Source organism: Papio anubis, chromosome 20 (assembly GCF_008728515.1).
Source record: "Papio anubis isolate 15944 chromosome 20, Panubis1.0, whole genome shotgun sequence".
NCBI lineage: Eukaryota > Metazoa > Chordata > Mammalia > Primates > Cercopithecidae > Papio > Papio anubis.
The window spans coordinates 46,891,424-46,908,912 of NC_044995.1; the positions used below are offsets into that span (position 1 = coordinate 46,891,424).

General features: G+C 56.0%; 1 protein-coding gene across 5 annotated transcripts; it reads right to left on the reverse strand.

Annotated features, from left to right (window-relative positions):
• Positions 1-1,797: 1,797 nt before the first annotated feature.
• TNFAIP8L1 (TNF alpha induced protein 8 like 1) lies at positions 1,798-14,856 on the reverse strand. 5 transcript variants are annotated; one of them, XM_009193218.4, is made up of 3 exons: positions 13,368-14,189; positions 5,043-5,110; positions 1,798-2,694 (listed from the first exon to the last, which is right to left on the reverse strand). In XM_009193218.4, the coding sequence occupies exon 3, from the start codon at positions 2,689-2,691 to the stop codon at positions 2,131-2,133; it is 561 nt and encodes a 186-aa protein (XP_009191482.1). In that variant the 5' UTR covers positions 2,692-2,694; positions 5,043-5,110; positions 13,368-14,189; the 3' UTR covers positions 1,798-2,130. The 5 variants fall into 5 exon arrangements, with proteins under 5 accessions (XP_009191482.1, XP_009191477.1, XP_031515960.1 ...); XM_009193213.4 differs by having other exon boundaries at positions 4,908-5,110; positions 13,368-14,188; XM_031660100.1 differs by lacking the exons at positions 5,043-5,110; positions 13,368-14,189 and adding an exon at positions 14,719-14,856.
• Between the last annotated feature and the right edge of the window lie 2,633 nt (positions 14,857-17,489).

The window sequence follows — 17,489 nt, forward strand, 5'->3', positions numbered from 1 at the left end:
CCCTGGGTGGGGGGGCACGCTCCGTCCCCTCCCACGTGACAGTCCCTGGATTGGAGCTGTTCTCCTCCCGACCCAGGGCAGAGGTCTCCAGTGTCATGGAGGCATCCTGGCTGAACGTGCCAGCGTTCACTGGAGCCTTCTTGAGTGGGGGCTTCCAGGACCAAGTCCTATGGACTGACGGGCTTCAGGCACATTTGTTCTCATTCAGTTCTCTGGACCACAAGTCTGAGATGAAGGTGTGGCCAGGGCTAGGTCCCTCCAAGGCTGAGGGGAATCTGCCCCGGGCCTCTCCCAGCTCCTGGTGGTGGCTGGCATCCTTGGCCTTCCTTGCATGCATGTCTGTGTCCAAATCCTTTTTTTTTTTTTTGAAGACAGGGACCCACCCTCACTCAAGCTGGAGTGCAGTGGCATGATCATTGGTCACTGCAGCCTCTAATTCCTGGGCTCAAGTGATCATCCTTCCTCAGTCTCTCAAGTAGCTGGGACTATAGATGCTCACCACCACAATATTTTTTTTTTTTTTTTTTTGAGACTAATCTCACTTTTTCACTAAGCTGGAGTGCAGTGGTGCAATCTTGGCTCACTGCAACCTCTGCCTTCCAGGTTCAAGCGATTCTCCTGCCTCAGCCTCCCCAGTAGCTGGGACCACAGGCGCCCACCACCATGCCTGGCTAATTTTGTATTTCTAGTAGAGACGGTTTCCCACCATGTTGGCCAGGATGGTCTCTAATCTCTTTGACTCAGGATCTGCCCGCCGTTTCCCAGTGCTGGGAGCCACCACCTCGCTCCACCACAATAATTTTTTTAGAGGACGAGTCTGCTTGCCGCCCAGACTGGAGTGCAGGGCGCGAAGTCTCTCAGCCTTACTCCCTCGGGTAAGCTCCTCGGGCCTCCTGTTCACGCCATTCTGCCTCAGCCTCCGAGTGGCTGGGACTACAGGCTCACCACGCCGGGTTAATTTTTTTGTATTTTAGTAGAGACGGGTTTCACCTCTGCAGTTAGCCAGGTGGTTTCATCTCCTGACTCAAGATCCGCTTTCTCTGCCGGCCTCCCAAGTGCCATGGGATGAGCAGGTGGAGCCACTGCACTGCCTTTTTTTTTTTTTTTTTTTTTTTTGTAGATACCGGAGTCTCAGACCTGCCCAGGCTGGTCTTGAACCTGAGCTCAAGCAATCTCTGTTCTTTAGCCTCCCAAGTGCTGCTGAGATTACAAGAGTGAGCCATTGCACCTGGCCCCAATTCCCCCGCTTCTTTTGAGATGGAGTCTTTCCCTATCACCCAGGCTGGAATGCAGTGGCACGATCTTGGCTCACTACAAGCGCCACCTCCTGGTTCAAGCACTATTCCTGACTCAGCCTCCCGAGTAGCTGGAACTGCAGGCACCCACCACTACACCTGGCTAATTTTTTGTATTTTTAGTAGAGATGGGGTTTCACCGTGTTAGCCAGGATGGTCTTGATCTCCTGACCTCATGATCCGCCACCTCGGCCTCCCAAAGTACTGGGATTATAGGCGTGAGTCACGGAGCCCTGCCCCGAGCCCACTTTTTTTAAGGACTCCAGTCCTTGAATTGAGGCCCACCCTACTCCAAGATGACATCCTCTGAACTAATCCCATTTGTAATGATCCTATTTCCAAATCAGATCATCTTCTGGTTCTGGGGGTTAGGACATGAATTTATGGATGGGGCGGGGGGGGGGGGCTGCGATTGCCCCCTAACACTCCCCTTCCCCCAGTTCACCATGTGAACCCCTAGTCCTTGTGTGCGGGGATAAAAATCCCAGGTGAGGTCACCAAGTGGGAAGCAGCAGCTTTTGACTTTTACATCAAGCGACCCGGGGTCCTCATGGCCCAGGAAGTACAAACAAGGGTGGAAGGTGGTCCCCAGAGAAGGGCCCCAAATTCCTCTCCCCATTGGGCGGGGGCCAGGAGAAGAGGTGACATCCGTGTCTGAAACAGCTGCTACAGATGGCTCAGCGTCCTCTCAAAGGGGCCAGGTCACCCACGTGTCTGGGGGAGTTCGACCGGAGTCCGATTGGGAGAAAAGAGGTGGAAAAAACCCACAAAGCCCACCGCGCCCAGCAGAAGAGCCCCAGAAGGCGCGAGGGGCGCAGTCGGGCGGCCCCGGGGCTCAGAGGCTGCCCTCGTCCAGCATCCGGCCCAGGCCCTCGCAGATCCTGCGCAGGTGGGAGCGGTAGGGCTCAGCGGGGCCGTAGAGCGCGGCCAGGAAGTCGCAGTCGGCCAGGTGGCCGAACACGTGGTTGATGCGGCCGTGGGACTTGGCGGTCAGGTGGGGGCCCACGGCCTGGTGCAGCAGGTCGCGGCACTCGAGCAGCCCGGCGGCCAGCACGCGCCGGTCGAAGGTGAAGTCCACCTGCTGGAAGCTGACGGCCGTCATGGCCAGGCAGCGCGCCCGGTGGCGGAAGCGCCGCAGCAGCGCCAGCTCCTCCCCGCCCAGCTGGTCCCCGCGCAGCAGCAGCCCCAGCTTCAGGGCCACCTTCACCAGGTTCTTGAGCATCTTCTGGGCCTCCTTGCGGCTGCGCGTGAACTCCCTGGTGGCGCGGTACAGCTCGTCCAGCACCTCGCTGCTGGTGTCATCCACCAGCACGGCCACCACTGCCTTAGATGCCATCTTACTCAGGAGCTTCTTCTGCGCCTGCAGAGCCAGACTCTTGGTGCTGAAGGTGTCCATGGCCTGCGGGGGACAGGGACCAGCCATCAGTTTCCTCAAGACGCTTGGGCACCTACAGGTGAGGATCTCACCACACCTGCAGGGCCTGACAGAATGTGTTTCTTGGTAAAGTGTCGCCACTGGCGCCGTGGGTTTCAAGCCTGTAATCCCAGCACTTTGGGGAGGCCGACGGGCGGATCACGAGGGCGTCAGGAGACGGCATCCATCCTGGCTAACACAGTGAAACCACGCCTCTACTAAAAAATACAAAAACTAGCCAAGCAGGCGGCTTCTGTAGTCCCAGCTCTAGGAGGCTGAGGCAGAGAATGGCGTGAGGGACCCGGGAGGCATGGAGCTTGCAGTGAGCTGAGATCCGCCACTGCACTCCAGCCTGGGATAGAGCGAAAGACCTCAGCCCAAAAAAACAAAAGTGTCATGCTGGACGCAGTGGCTCACGCCTGTAATCGCGAAAATTTGGGAGGCCGAGGCCAGCGGATCGCCTGAGGTCAGGAGTTCGAGACCAGCCTGGCCAGCATGGTGAAACCCTGTCTCTACTAAAATACAAAATTGGCCGGGCTGGGTGGCTCAAGCCTGTAATCCCAGCACTTTGGGAGGCCAAGGCAGACACCAGGTCAGGATCGAGACCATCCGCCAACATGGTGAAACCCTCGCCTCTAATTAAAAATACAAAAATCCAGCCTGGGCGTGGTGGCGGCTTCGTAGTCCTGTGTTACTCTGAGGCTGAGCAGGAGAATGGCCTGAACCTGGGAGGCGGATTTGCAGTGAGTCGAGATCGCCACTGCACTCCAGCCTGGGTGATTAAAGGCCAGACTCTGCCTCAAAAAAAAAAAAATACAAAAATTCAGCCAGGCTTGGGTGGTGGGCTTCATAATCCCAGCTACTTGGGAGGCTGAGGCAGGAACTTTGAACCCTCGGGAGGCGAGGTTGCAGTGGAGCTGAGTCCATGCCACTGCGACTCCAGCCTGTAATTCAAGCCTGTGGTCCCAAGTGCCTGGGAAAGGAGTGACCTGAGGCCAGGAGCCTGAGACCAGGCTGGGCAACATAGCAAGACCCTATCTCTACAAACAAAATCAAAAATTATTTTATTTATTATTATTTGATTATTATTACAAACAAACAGAGAAGGCCCTTCTGAAACCCACTCATTCAGGGAAATGCACACCAGCCCCCTCAAACCTACCATATCCTTGCTATGAGCTGAGAAGAGGCTCAAGGTGATCATTACAGGGGGTTCCGTTCCATACCCCTAGGTCCAGCTCAACGCTCCCAACCCTCACCCCACAGCTCCGTGAGATGGGGTTCCAAATAAGCCACAGACTCAAGGCTGCTCAGGGTGGAGGAGCCCCGTTACTATGGCAGTGCCTTCAGCCCCACTGCCCCCACAGGGTTTATTTTTATTTATTTTTGAGACGGAGTCTCGCTCTGTCGCCTAGGCTGGAGTGCAGTGGTGCGATCTCAGCTCATTGCAAGCTCCGCTTCCCGGGCTCACGCCATTCTCCTGCCTCAGCCTCCTTAGTAGCTGGGACTACAGGCATAATGCTTACCATGCCCGCTAATTTTTGTATTTTTTAGTGGCACAGTTTCACCGTGGTTAGCCAGGATGGTCTCAGTCTCCTGACCTCGTGATCCGCCCGCCTCGGCCTCCCAAAGTGCTGAGATTACAGGCGGGAGCCACCGCGCCCAGCCTCCACAGGGTTTATCACAGGCTTGCCTAAGGCCTTCGACTCCAAGTGAGCCAGGGGGTGATGTGTTCACAGGCAGACATTTGTGGGGTTTCTGGGAAGGCATGGTCTCATGATTCTCTCCCAATAAAACACTGACTTGGACAGCCCCCGTCCAGGCTGGGACAGGGGAGGTGGCCAAGGTGAGAGGCTGGCCAGCTCTTGAGGTACAAGAGCCAGGCCTCTGACTGCAGAGCCACCCCCCTGTCCCTGTCTGCTCCTTTTCTCTGTCCACTCTGCCCTGTAGCCTGCCCACCCTCTCGCCCTGAGCTTTCCTCCATCCACTCTTCCCTGCACTGAATTCTTTTCTTAAATCTCAGAGTGGGCATAGCTCCTACCAAGCCGAGAACCAGCTGACAGCCCCTGCTCCCGGGACTAAGCCCCACAATTTGAGCCCTGACTCTTCCCTGTGGACCCCAATACCCTAAGCCCCTGCCTCTTCCCAGGTGAACTCCTTCCTATACATCCCCAAAGCCCTGGTCCCGAAGCACCTGCCTCTTCCCTGGTAAACTCCTATGCATCCCCATCACTTTGGCCCCCAAGTCTCTGCCTCCTCTGAGATGTAGGTGTCCCAGGCATCCCCACTGCTCTTCTGCTCCCCGGCTCTGCACCCCCATTGGTCTGCCTCACCCCAGGCTGCAGGGGAGGTCATGGGCCCGATTCCTTATCCACAGCATCCCTGAAGACTCCAGAAACATCTGCTGAATGAAGAGGGGAGTGTGAAAGAACTGGGGGAGGGGGAGGGGCTGAGACCCGCCCCCGGTCTCCCTCACTGCCCCAGGCCCTGCTCAGCCTCCACTCCCACCCCAGTGCCAGGCTGCCAGTCTCGGAATGCCATGTGGGTACCCACCTACCCCAGGAGCCCCCACAAAGCTGGTCTTTGTGTGAGTTCAGACTCTGGGAGAAGTTCCAAACCCTCGGCCGCCCTCTGAGGTCAGGGCAGGCACGGGAATTACTGGATGGGCCGCCCCTGCCCTCCGACCTCAGTCACCAGACCCTGGCTCTGCGCAGGCCTGGGCCAGAAAAGGGGTGCTGTTGACTCAGCACCACGTGGCAGGCCCTGAGTCAATGACATATGCCCACTTCATCACCCCCACCGTGTACTAGGCAGGTTGCTTGTTTTGCAGAAGAGACCACAAAGGCTCAGAGAGGCTGAGCCACTTCCCCAAGGCCGCACAGCAATACAGTGACCACTGGCTCCCAACGCCCTTGAACCCCAACTCCCTCTGCCTTCCCCATCTAACACCCTCAACTGGCCCTGAGTCTTAGAGGGCAACCCTGATATTTAGGGCCTGCTCCCAGCTCTGGCCTCTGCAGCAAGCAACTTAACGGGTCTCAGTTTCCCCATCTGAAATATGGGGAAGATCAGAACTAACTCTGTCCTGGGGCAGAAGCTTGTGACCAAACCCCCAATCTCCACTAAGCTGTGAGCTTCCTCTGAAGAGGCTGCAACCAGTGCCTGGAATTCTGCCCTTCCGTGCCTCTTAGCTGTGTGAATTTGCAAACCTAGTTCTATCTCAGTGAGATTCCCTGTGCGAAAAAAAAAAAAAGCTGGCCGGGCACAGTGGCTCACGCCTGTAATCCCAGCACTTTCGGAGGCCGAGGCGGGCAGATCACCAGGTCAGGAGATCCAGAACATCCTAGCTAACACGGTGAAACCCGATCTCTACTAAAAACAAAAAATTAGCCGGGCGTGGTGGCTAATAGTCCCAGCTACTTGGGAGGCTGAGGCAGGAGAATTGCTTTGAACCCGGGAGGCGGAGGTTGCAGTGAGCCGAGACTGCACCACTGCACTCAAGCCTGGGCGACAGAGCGAGACTCCATCTCAAAAAAAAAAAAAAAAGCCACACATGGCTGGGCACGGTGGCTCACGCCTGTAATCCCAGCACTTTGAGAGGCCGAGGCAGGTGGATCACTTGAGGTCAGGAGTTTGAGACCAGCCTGGGCAACATGGTGAAACCTCATCTCTACTAAAACTACAAAAATTAGCCGGGCATGGTGTGGTGGGCTCCTGTAGTCCCAGCTACTTGAGGGACTGAGACTGAAGAATCGCTTGAACCCAGGAGGCATAGGTTGCAGTCAGCTGAAATCATTCCACTGGACTCCAAGCCTGGGCAATGAGAGCGAAACTGTATCGCAAAAAAAAAAAAAAAAAAAAGTGTCTGCAGATTTCAAGAGCGAATTCCCGAACCCCTGGGTCCCGTCTCCCCAATTCATAGATGAACAAACCGAGGGGACTCAAAGAGGAAAAGGCCTTTCTCTGCATCTGGGGATGAGGTCCCTGGACCCCATCGGCCCTGGAGCCCACATCTTTCTGCCCATCTCAGGAGCTGCGTGACCCCAGGCAGGGCTGTGCCCCTCTCTGGGCCTTGACTTTCCCATCTACGAATTGTGAGGCTGGAGAAGTTGATTCTGGAGGGAAGTCAGGCCTGTTTACAGCTTCAGGAAGGGCCTGGGCTCCCAAGAGTAACCCCCACCGCCTAAAAGGCCAACAGGAAGAGGGACGGGGGCAAGCAGCTGTAGCCTCCCTTCCTGACCCCACACTCCGAAGACCATCGGGGCAGCCCCGGTCCTGCTGACACCTGGCGCGGCCCAGCTGCCTGGCCTTCCCCTTCCTCCTCCCTGACCCATTGTTCTGCCAGAAACGCTCCCATCCAGGCAGCCAGACAGGAGGATGACTGCTCTCCCAGGGGAACAGCCGAGGACCAAAATAAACCTGGGTCTTCCTTCCTGCAGGAGGCGGTGTAGCGGCCTCATCAGCCCTTACAGGGCAGGGGCCTTCCCAGGGACTGCCTGGGGCCTAGGGGCATCACCCTCCAAATGCCAGGGCACCCCGTCATCACAAGCACACACAGCCCGCTACAGCTTCTGGGATTCGGGTGTTAACACCCATTCAGTGGCTTGACAAGCATTTATGGAGCGCCAACTGTCCTGGGGCAGAAGCTCGTGGCCAAACCCCAATGTCCTGAACCAGTGACATGTGCCTATTTGTCATTCTCACCTGGTACTAGCCAGGTGGCCTGTTTTGCAGAAGAGACCACAAAGTCACTGGGGATACAGCAGCGCGACTGCCCTCCAGCCTGGGTGACAGAGTGAGACTCCGTCCCAAAAAAAAAAAAAGCTTCCAAATGTCTAAATTGGCCCTCTAAGAAATACCGTTGGCCGGATGCGGTGGGTCACACCTGTAATCCCAGCACTTTGGGAGGCTGAGGCGGGTGAATCACCTGAGGTCAGGAATTCGAGACTAGCCTGGCCAACATGGTGAAACCCTGTCTCTACTAAAAGTACTAAAATTAGGCTGGGCTCGGTGGCTCATGCCTGTAATCCCAGCACTTTGGGAGGCTGAGGCGGACGGATCACAAGGTCAGGAGATCGAGACCATCCTGGAGAACACAGTGAAACCCCCATCTCTACTAAAAAATACAAAAATTAGCCAGGCATGGTGGCGGGCTTGTAGTCCCAGCTACTCTCGGGAGGCTGAGGCAGGAGAATGGCGTGAACCCGGGAGGCGGAGGTATAGGCCGAGATTGTACCCACTGCACTCCAGCCTGGGTGACAAGAGTGAGACTCTGTCTCAAAAAAAAAAAAAAAAAAAACCACTGTGTTCCCCTGCTGGAAGGAGGAGGTGCCAGTAACCAATAAATAGAAACCAACAAGTTAATTTGAGGGAGAGAGAGATGGGCCACGGGGTGGTTTGAAGGTCAGGCGGGGCCAGGAAGGCCTCTAGGGAGGGGCTGGGCCGGTGGAGCTGGGCCTGCAATGACAGGGTCTGCGGGAAGATGCTCCAGGCAAAGGGCGCAGCCTGTGCAAAGGCTCTGGGGCAGGGCTGTGTCACGCTTGTTACAGGAACAGCCAGGAGGCTTCAGCCCTGTCCACAGCCCGTCCAGGTCCATCCACAGCGCTGAGGTCTCCCTGCTGTGACCCTCGACAGATCCCATCCATGGGGAGGCCTGGCCTCAAGTAAAATGGGGTGACCAGGCACCAACTCCCTGGCTCCCTTGATTATTTCCCAGGTCCCTATATTCTTTTTTTTTTTTTGGAGACGGAGTCTCACTCTGTCACCCAGGCTGCAGTGCAGTGGCGCGATCTCGGCTCACTGCAAGCTCCGCCTCCCGGGTTCACGCCATTCTCCTGCCTCAGCCTCCTGAGTAGCTGGGACTACAGGCGCCCACCACCATGACCGGCTAATTTTTTGTATTTTTAGTAGAGACGGGATTTCACCATTCACAGGATGGTCTCCATCTCCTGACCTTGTGATCTGCCCGCCTTGGCCTCCCGAAGTGCTGGGATGACAGGCGTGAGCCACTGTGCCCGGCCCTTTTTTTTTTTTTTTTTGAGACAGAGTCTCACTCTGTCGCCCAGGCTGGAGTGCAGTGGCACCATCTTGACTCACGGCAACCTTCGCCTCCCGGGTTCAAAAGATTTACCTACCTCAGCCTCCCGAGTAGCTGGGATTAGAGGAGCGCGCCACCACGCCTAGCTAATTTTTGTTTTCTTTTTTGTTTTTTTTTTTTAGTAGAGATGGGCTTTGGCCATGTCGGCCAGGCTGGTCTCGAACTCCTGGCCTCAAGTGATCCGCCCGCCTCGGCCTCCCAGATTGCTAGGATTACAGGTGGGAGCCACCATGCCCAGCCTTAAGTATACGTTTATATTCTCCCACATTAAGTAATGGCTGTGTTTAACAACCAGATAGCAAAATTCCTGAAAACACAGGAGGTGGCTCTGGTGAGCTGGCTGCAATTATGTGACAAGTCCCTGCCATCCCCACCCCTGTCCCATTAATTCTTCATGCCCCTCACAGAGAGTGTCAATAATTGATGGGTCTGCTCAGCAGGGCCAGCCCAGCCACTCCATCTGTCTTGTCACAGCCCCGGCTGTGCTCCGGGGGCTCAGGGGGGCCTCAGGCCTCTTCCCACTGAGGCCAGTGATCCCAGGCCTCACCCCACCAACTCCCAGGGTCCCACTGCACCAAGCCCTTTAAGACCCATGACTCACAGGTTACGCTGTGGGTTTCACGCTCTGAATCCTAGCATCTTTGGGGGCGAGGTGGGTGGATCACTCAGGGTTTGGGAGCCAAGACCAGCCTGGCCATCATGGTGAAAAACCCCATCTCCCTACTAAAATACAAAAAATTAGCCGAAAGTGTGTGTGTGTGTGGCACACACCCGCACCTCAGCTACACGGGAGGCTGTGTCACGCGGAGGGCACGATTCTCTGGGGGGCAGAGGTTGCAGTGAGCTCCACTTCACTCCAGCCTGAGAAACAGAGTGAGACTCTGTCTCAAACAGAACAAAACAAAAAAAAATCCATGACTCAGGCCTGGTGTCGGGTAGTCCATTTTATTTTTATTTATTCTTTTTTTTTTTTTTTTTTTAAGACAAGGTCTTACTCTATTGCCCAGGCTGGAGTGCAGTGGTACCATTATAGCTCACTATAGCCTCGACCTCCTGGGCTCAAGTGATCCTCCCACCTCAGCCTCCTGAGTAGCTGGGACTACAGGTGGCTGTGCCACCACGCCTGGTTCATTTTTTTCAGAGATGGTGCTCTTGCTATGTTGCCCAGGCTGGGTCTCTAAATTCTGGCTGGCATCCTCCCCATGTCTCGGCCTCCCAAAGTGCTAGGATCGCAGGTGTGAGCTGCCACACCTGGCCAGTGTCCATTTCATTTTATTTTTGTTTTGTTTTTTTGAGACGGGGTTTCGCTCTTATTGCCCAGGCTAGAGTGCAATGGCGCAATCTCAGCTCACTGCAACCTCTGCCTCCTGGGTTCAAACTCCTGCCTCAGCCTCCCAAGTAGCTGGGATTACAGGCATGCACCACCACGCCCGGCTAATTTTGTATTTTTAGTAGAGACAGGGTTTCTCCATGTTGGTCAGGCTGGTCTCGAATTCCTGACTTCAGGTGATCCGCCCACCTTAGCCTCCCAAAGTGCTGGGATTACAGGCATGAGCCACCATGACCAGCCAATTTTATTTTTATTTATTTATTTTTTGAGACGGAATCTCGCTCTGTTGCTCAGGTTGGAGTGCAATGTCACGATCTCAGCCCACTGCAACCTCCACCTCCCGGGTTCAAGCAATTCTCCTGCCTCAGCCTCCCAAATAGCTGGGATTATAGGCACCTGCCACCACACCTGGCTAATTTTTGTACTTTTAGTAGAGACAGGTTTTGCCATGTTGGCCAGGCTGGTCTCAAACTCCTGAGCTCAAGCGATCCTCCTGCCTCAGCCTCCCAAAATGCTGGGATTACAGGCGTGAGCCGCCACACTTGGCCAGTGTCCATTTTAGTTATGGCAAAAGAGAGAGGGGAATCTGTCGGCCCAAGTTGGGGGTGACATCAGTTGTTCTCAAACTGGGTTCCCCAGAACCCTCAGGACCACCACACAGATGGGCAGGGTCCAGCTGCCTGCTGGGTTGTGGCGGAGAGCCTGGACACTTTCCACTGTGGCCAGATTTCCACTGGAGAAAGGGTTCGAGGGCCAAACATGAATAGCAGGTACCCACAGCTCATGGCTCTGCAGAGGAGGGGACAGGCTTGCCTCAGCCCAAGCAATAGGTTCTTACACTGTGGAGAAGCCTAGGATTACCTGGCAGGAGGTGCATCCAGCCCCTAAATGTGTCCCAACACAACCCACTTCTTCTTCTTCTTCTTTTTTTTTTTTTTTTTTTGAGACAGAGTCTCGCTCTGTTGCCCAGGTTGGAGTGCAGCAGCGCGATCTCGGCTCACCGCAACCTCCGCCTCCTGGGTTCAGGCGATTCTCCTGCCTCAGCCTCCTGAGTAGCTGGGATTACAGGCACCCACCACCATCCCTGGCTAATTTTTGTATTTTTAGTAGAGAAGGGGTTTCACCATGTTGGTCAGGCTGGTCTCCAACTCCTGACCTCAGGTGATCAGCCTGCCTCAGCCTCCCAAAGTGCTGGGATTACAGGCATGAGCCACCATGCCTGGCCTAACGCAACCCACTTCTTACCTCCCCCACAGCCTGGTCCCCTTGTCTCCTGGCACCATCTATCCCCATGCCCCCGGTCTATCCTTCCTGTAGCAGCCAAAGGGTGCCAGTGAGTACCTGAGTCAGGTTCTATCCTTCCCCTGCCAACCACCCTCCATGGCTCCCACTTCCCTTGGGGTCAAAGTCAAGTGTTCCTGGCAACCATAAGAATCTGCACACCATGCCCTGTCCCCTCCCTGCCCTCTCCTCTACCCTCTCCTCCTCCTCACCGCTCCAGCCCCATGGGCCTCCTTGCTGCTCATCCATCATGCCAGGCGGCATCCTGCCCCAGGACCTTTACACAACCTATGCCCTCTGCCTAAGCTGCTCTTCCCCCAGGTCTCTACATGGCTGTTTCTTTCTTGTCATCCAGGTCTGGGTTTACATGGCCCCTCCTCAGGAGGCCCTCCCAGATCCCCCGTCTATTTTATTTATTTTATGTGTATTTTTTTTTTTAATTTTTTGAGACGGAGTCTCACACTCTGTCAACCCAGGCTGGAGTGCAGTGGTGCGATCTTGGCTCACTGCAACCTCTGCCTCCCGGGTTTAAGCGTTTCTCCTGCCTCAGCCTCCTGAGTAGCTGGGATTACAAGCACCCACCACCACACCCAGCTCATTTTTGTATTTTTAGTAGAGACAGGGTTTTGCCCTGTTGGCCAGGATGGTCTCGAATTCCTCACCTCAGGTGATCCACCCGCCTCGGCCTCCCAGAGTGCTGGGATTACAGGCTTGAGCCACCGCGCCCGGCCTCTTCTTTTTCTTTAAGACAGGGTCTCACTCCTGTCACCCAGGCTGGAGCGCAGTGGTGTGATCTCGGCTCACTGCAGCCTCAACCTCCCTGGGCTCAGGTGATCCTCCCACCTCAGCCTCCAGAGTGGCTGGGACTACAGGCCCGCGCCACCACACCTGGCTAATTTTTTCTTTTTCTTTGTTTTAAGTAGAGACAGGGTTTCACCATGTTGCCCAGGCTGGGAAATTCTCTAGATGGACCTGCAAGGTTTTGGTTATGGGGAAACTGAGTCAGAGAGGGTCAGGAGCTTATAAAGCAGTGATGTGGCAGAATCAGAATTTGAACCCAGCCTTTAACCTAGCGCAATCCTTTCCCATCCTAGTCCACAGCACATTTGGGGTTCAAGTCTCCTCTCTCCCAGAGCTCACCCCAGAGGGGAAGGATGGAAGCCTTAGGAAGCTTCTAGAAGCACTGTGTCCTGTAATCCTCCCCTCGGCCTTGGATAATGTCTTTTTATTGAATCTCCCCACCCTCTAAAGCACTCCCTCCCCTCCCCCTGTAGTTATTCCCAGCCCCTTTCCACAAGAAAAAGGAAATGACCAGCCCCATTGGACAGATGGGGAAACTGAGGCCTAGAAGCTGGGAATTTACAAGATCCCAGGAACTCTGCCAGAGGTCCCTGAGTCAAAGCTCGGGCGGGTGTGATTCCAGGGAAGTTGTCTGCTGAGGGGTGTCGGGGGATGCTGGGAAGGGGCAGGCAGGCTGTGGAACCGGGCGGTTCCTCCCTCTCGCTCTGCCTCCTCGCGCCCCTCCCCGTCTGTAACACCTGAGGCTGTACCTGGGCAAGTGTGAGTCATTTTTTAGCGCTGACGTCTCTCTGGGAGAAGTGTTTCCCCATCAATGGCTGGAGTTTTGTCCTCAAGGCACCCTTTCGTGGCCCCATTGGACAGACAGGGACACTGAGTCCTCCGGAACCCACCATACTGAATTGTCAGGCAATCAAAGGACCCCTCGCCCACCTGGGCTGACCCCTGGAGGAACGGGGACGAGGAAACTGAGGTTCTGGGGGCACCTGACAGTTGGTCCAAGGCCACACAGAGGGAGGGGCACACGGCGGGGCCTCAGACCTGCACCCGTCTGCAGAGCCGCTTCCTTTAGGGACCCCCTGGTACCCCACGATTAGAGCAGGATTCAAGTCCCCTCCAGCCCATAGTCCCCCCAGGGGTCTAAGCACTCACCCGCCACCTGTGTCCCAGGCTGCTCCAGCCTCTGGCCAGTTCCCAATTCACCCAGGTGTTTGTGTGGCTGGAGACAGCCCTTTGTTCACCGTTTCCATAGGTACAGCGTCCCTGAACGGCCCCTCCTCTGCCCCTCCCAGCCCTTGCCTATGCAGGTCCTGGGCCGGCCCATACAGGGAGCTTGTTATGTTTCAAAGTTGGCGCCCTCGGACCTGCCATGGTGGCAGAGGGCATAGCCCATGCAAAGGCCCTGAGGCAGGACCTCGCCTGGGGTGCTGGAGGAACAGGAGGAGGCCAGTGCGACTGGGGCAGAGCCACAGCGAGGGTCAGGGGGGTTACAAGCAGGGCCTGTATTCCTGCACCTGATCCCCCAGCAGTCGTAATTCGGGGAGTTAAGACCCACTCCTGTTTTACAGATGAGGAAACAGGCTCAGCAGAATTGAAAAACTGGTTCAAGGTACCATGCGGGTGGCAGAGTTCAAATCTAGATTTGCCCAAGCTCCGCCACGACTGGGCTGACCCCGCTGGGACCTCCCGAGGCGTTCACCGGCCCCAGCTGAGCTGGGACTGGCTCAGGAAAGAACCTCTGGTAGCCTGTTTACACCTAGAGCTGCTCCTCCCCCAGCCCTTCCCCCCACCATAGAGAAGGTGCTGGAAAATGTGAGGATGCAGAGAAAACAGATTCTGTCCTTCCTGTGTCCCCACCTCCCTGGCCAAACATTGGAAGCATTGGCCTCTTTCTAGGCCTTAGTTTACCATCCCAGGAAATGGACCTAGTTCGACTTCACAGAAAAGGCCAGGAGGCGACAGACGTCCTTCAGATCACCTGCCAATTACCTTGGCAGCGACGGTCCCAGTTCACAGCTGGCAAAACTGAGGCCACAGCCCCACAGGCCACTTGGGAGTTCGTTAGGGGCCAGTCCGGGTGGGCCTGGGCGGGCCTAGGCCTGGCTCCCCGCCACCGATGCCTGGTTTAGCCAGAAGCTACAGTCATGCCCACCTCCGCATGGCTGGCCCAGCTGCTCACCTCCTGGAATGCCCTCGGGGTTCTGGAATCTGGCCTGAGCACCTGTGGCCCTGCAGTTAAAGGGGGCAGAGTCCACTAGATTCCACGGAGGGGTGGGGGTGCTGGTCCCAAGCAGAGCCCCACGCCAAGGGGGGCAATTGAGACTCAACCTGTCTCTCCCTAACCTATACAGCAAGAGGGACAGAGAGACAGAGGGAAACTGAGGCAGGAATGCAGACGGACAGGCGGCGGGGTGCAGAAGCATTACCGGGCGGGAGAGACAAGGCGGCCAGGTGGCCCCCGGGATGCGCTGAAATAGGGGGCGCCCCGGCACTTCTCGCTCACCTGCTCTCGGAGCAGAGTCCGTGCGTCCAACCGTCGGGGGTCAGTCCAGCCGCCTCCGTGGGCTGGGGCCGTTGCCGCGGCGGTGGGAGCAGCGCCCGAGCGGGGCCGGGGCCGGGGCGGGGCGGCAGCGCGGCCCTGCCCTCCACTTGCCTCGCCCCTCGGCAGGACACGCCCTCCACTCGCCCCGCCCGCAGGAAGGGACCGGAGAGTTGCCAGGCATGGAGGGCGGGCCGAGCGCTTCGGATTAGCCAATGACAGGGCGGGCAATGTACGAAGAGGCCAATGGGAGCAGGGCACTGCGACGGGAGGAGGTGGGGGAAGGGGCGGAGCCTGGGGCGGGGTCAGGCGGGTCTGGGGGATTCCTCCGGAATCGCGAAGGGGCCCGGATGCGGGGGCGAGGCCGTAGTCGGGGCGCCGGCCACAGAAAAGGGAAAAGATAAGAGTATGAGACAGACGGAGAACCTGGGGAGGGAGGCACAGAGGCACCAACAGGAAGAGACCGGAGAGCCAAAAGGCAAAACAGAGCAACCACGTGGTTCTGCACGGGCCCCTTCCTCCTTCTGGGGCTCAGTTTACCCACCTGGGTAATAGGAATTTCGGCAGAAGCATGTTTCTCAAAGTTCGGCCTCGGGGAACCTTTCGCGTCAGAAAGATCTGAGAGGCAATGTAAAAATGCATTGGGTGCAGTGGCTCACGCCTGTAATCCCAGCACTTCGGGAGGCCGAGGCGGGCAGATCACGAGGTCAGGAGATCAAGACCATCCCGGCTAACACGGTGAAAGCCCGTCTCTACTAAAAATACAATAAATTAGCTGGGCGTGGTGGCGGCGCCTGTAGTCCCAGCTACTCAGGAGGCTGAGGCAGAAGAATGGCGTGAACCCGGGAGGCGGAGCTTACAGTGAGCCGAGATCGCGCCACTGCACTCCAGCCTGGGCGACAGAGCGAGACCGTCTCAAAAAAAAAAAAAAAAAAAAATGCAGGTTCCAACTAGGCGTGGTGCCTCACACCTGGAATCCCAGCACTTTGGGAGGCCAACGCAGGAGGATCCCTTGAGCCCAGGAGTTTGAAACCAGCCCAGGCAACATAGGGAGACCCTGTCTCTACAAAAAAAGTACAAAAGAAGTTAAAAATTAAAAAATACAGATTTCTGTGCCACTAGAAGGGATGAATCTAACCCAGGGTTGTGGGGCTAAGATAAATCTTTGGGGTGAGGTGGAGGACGCCTGGAGACACCATCAGAGGATCGCCAAATCCAGCCTCAATTTCCATAGGAATGAGCCTGCAGGACACACAGGAGCTTCCCGGCTGCAGCAGCGCCAGCTGGGGTCCACCAGAGAGGATGCAGCTGTGAGTCCTGGGAACCAGGCCCTGGAGCTACTCCCAGGCCCTCTGCGGCTCCATTTCCGCTCTGCAGCCCCAACTCTGGGTCCGGGTTGCGGCTGGGGCCTAGGGAGCCCATAGCAGCCTCGCTGTTTCTTCCTCCGGGAAGCCAGACAACAAATTGTTGAGGGCCTGTTGTGTGTCCTGACCTTCACCCGGGATTCAGGAAGACCGTGGCACAGGCCTCAGGAGGCAAAAGTAAGTTAAATGTCTCATTGGCCGGGCCCGGTGGCTCACCCCTGTAATCCTAGCACTTTGGGAGGCCGAGGTGGGCGGATCACCTGAGGTCAGGAGTTTGAGACCAGCCTGGCCAACATGATGAAACCCCGTCTCTGCTAAAAATACAAAAATTAGCCGGGTGTGGTGGCACATGCCTGTAATCCCAGCTACTCGGGAGGCTGAGGCAGGAGAATGGCGTAAACCCGGGAGGTGGAGGTTGCAGTGAGCTGAGATCTGGCCACTGCACTCCAGCCTGGGCAACAGAGCGAGACTCTGCCTCAAAAAATAAATAAATAAATAAATAAATAAAAATAAAACATACAAAAATACAAAACAAAAAAAAATTTATCTGGGCGTGGTGGTGCACGCCTGTAGTCCAAGCCACTCGGGAGGCTGAGGCACGAGAATTGCTTGAACCCTAGAGGCCGAGATTGCAGTGAGCCGAGATCGTGGCACTGCACTTCCAGCCTGGGCTACAGAGCAAGAGTTCATCTCAAAGAATAAAAAATATGAAAAAATTAGCCAGGAGTGATGGTGCACGCCTGTAGTCCCAGCTACTTGGGAGACTGAGGCACGAGAATCACTTGAACCCAGGAGGCAGAGGTTGCAGTGAGCTGAGATTGCACCACTGCACTCCAGCCTGGGTGACAGAGCGAGACTCTGTTTCGAGAAACAAAACAAAACAAAACAAAACACCTTCTTATTTCATTTTGGAGGAGGAGACTGAGGCCCAGAGAGAGGAAGTAACTTGCCTGAGGTCACACAGGCACAAGGTGATAGAGTCAGGAGTGACTGTCCCATTTCACAGATGATGAAATGGAGCCCTGGAGGGAAGAAGTGATGCGTCCCAGGCCACACAGCCAGATGAGGCAGAGTGGGATGAGGACCTGATTAGGTTTGACTTTGGTGTGGTGTGTACAGCTCCCGTCACAACCCCAGCATCAAGGGGGTCTCCGCATCAGGGTAGGAGGACTGGAGGCATCTGAGCCTAGTGTGATTTCGCCTTTTTTCTTTCTTTTTTTTAAGACAGGGTCTCGATTTGCCACCCAGCCTGGAGTGCAGTGTTGCATCACAGCTTACTGCAGCCTCAACTTCCTGGGCTCAAGCAGTCCTTCCGCCTCAGCCTCTCAAGTAACTGAAATCACAGGTGTGCACCACCAAGCTTGGCTAATT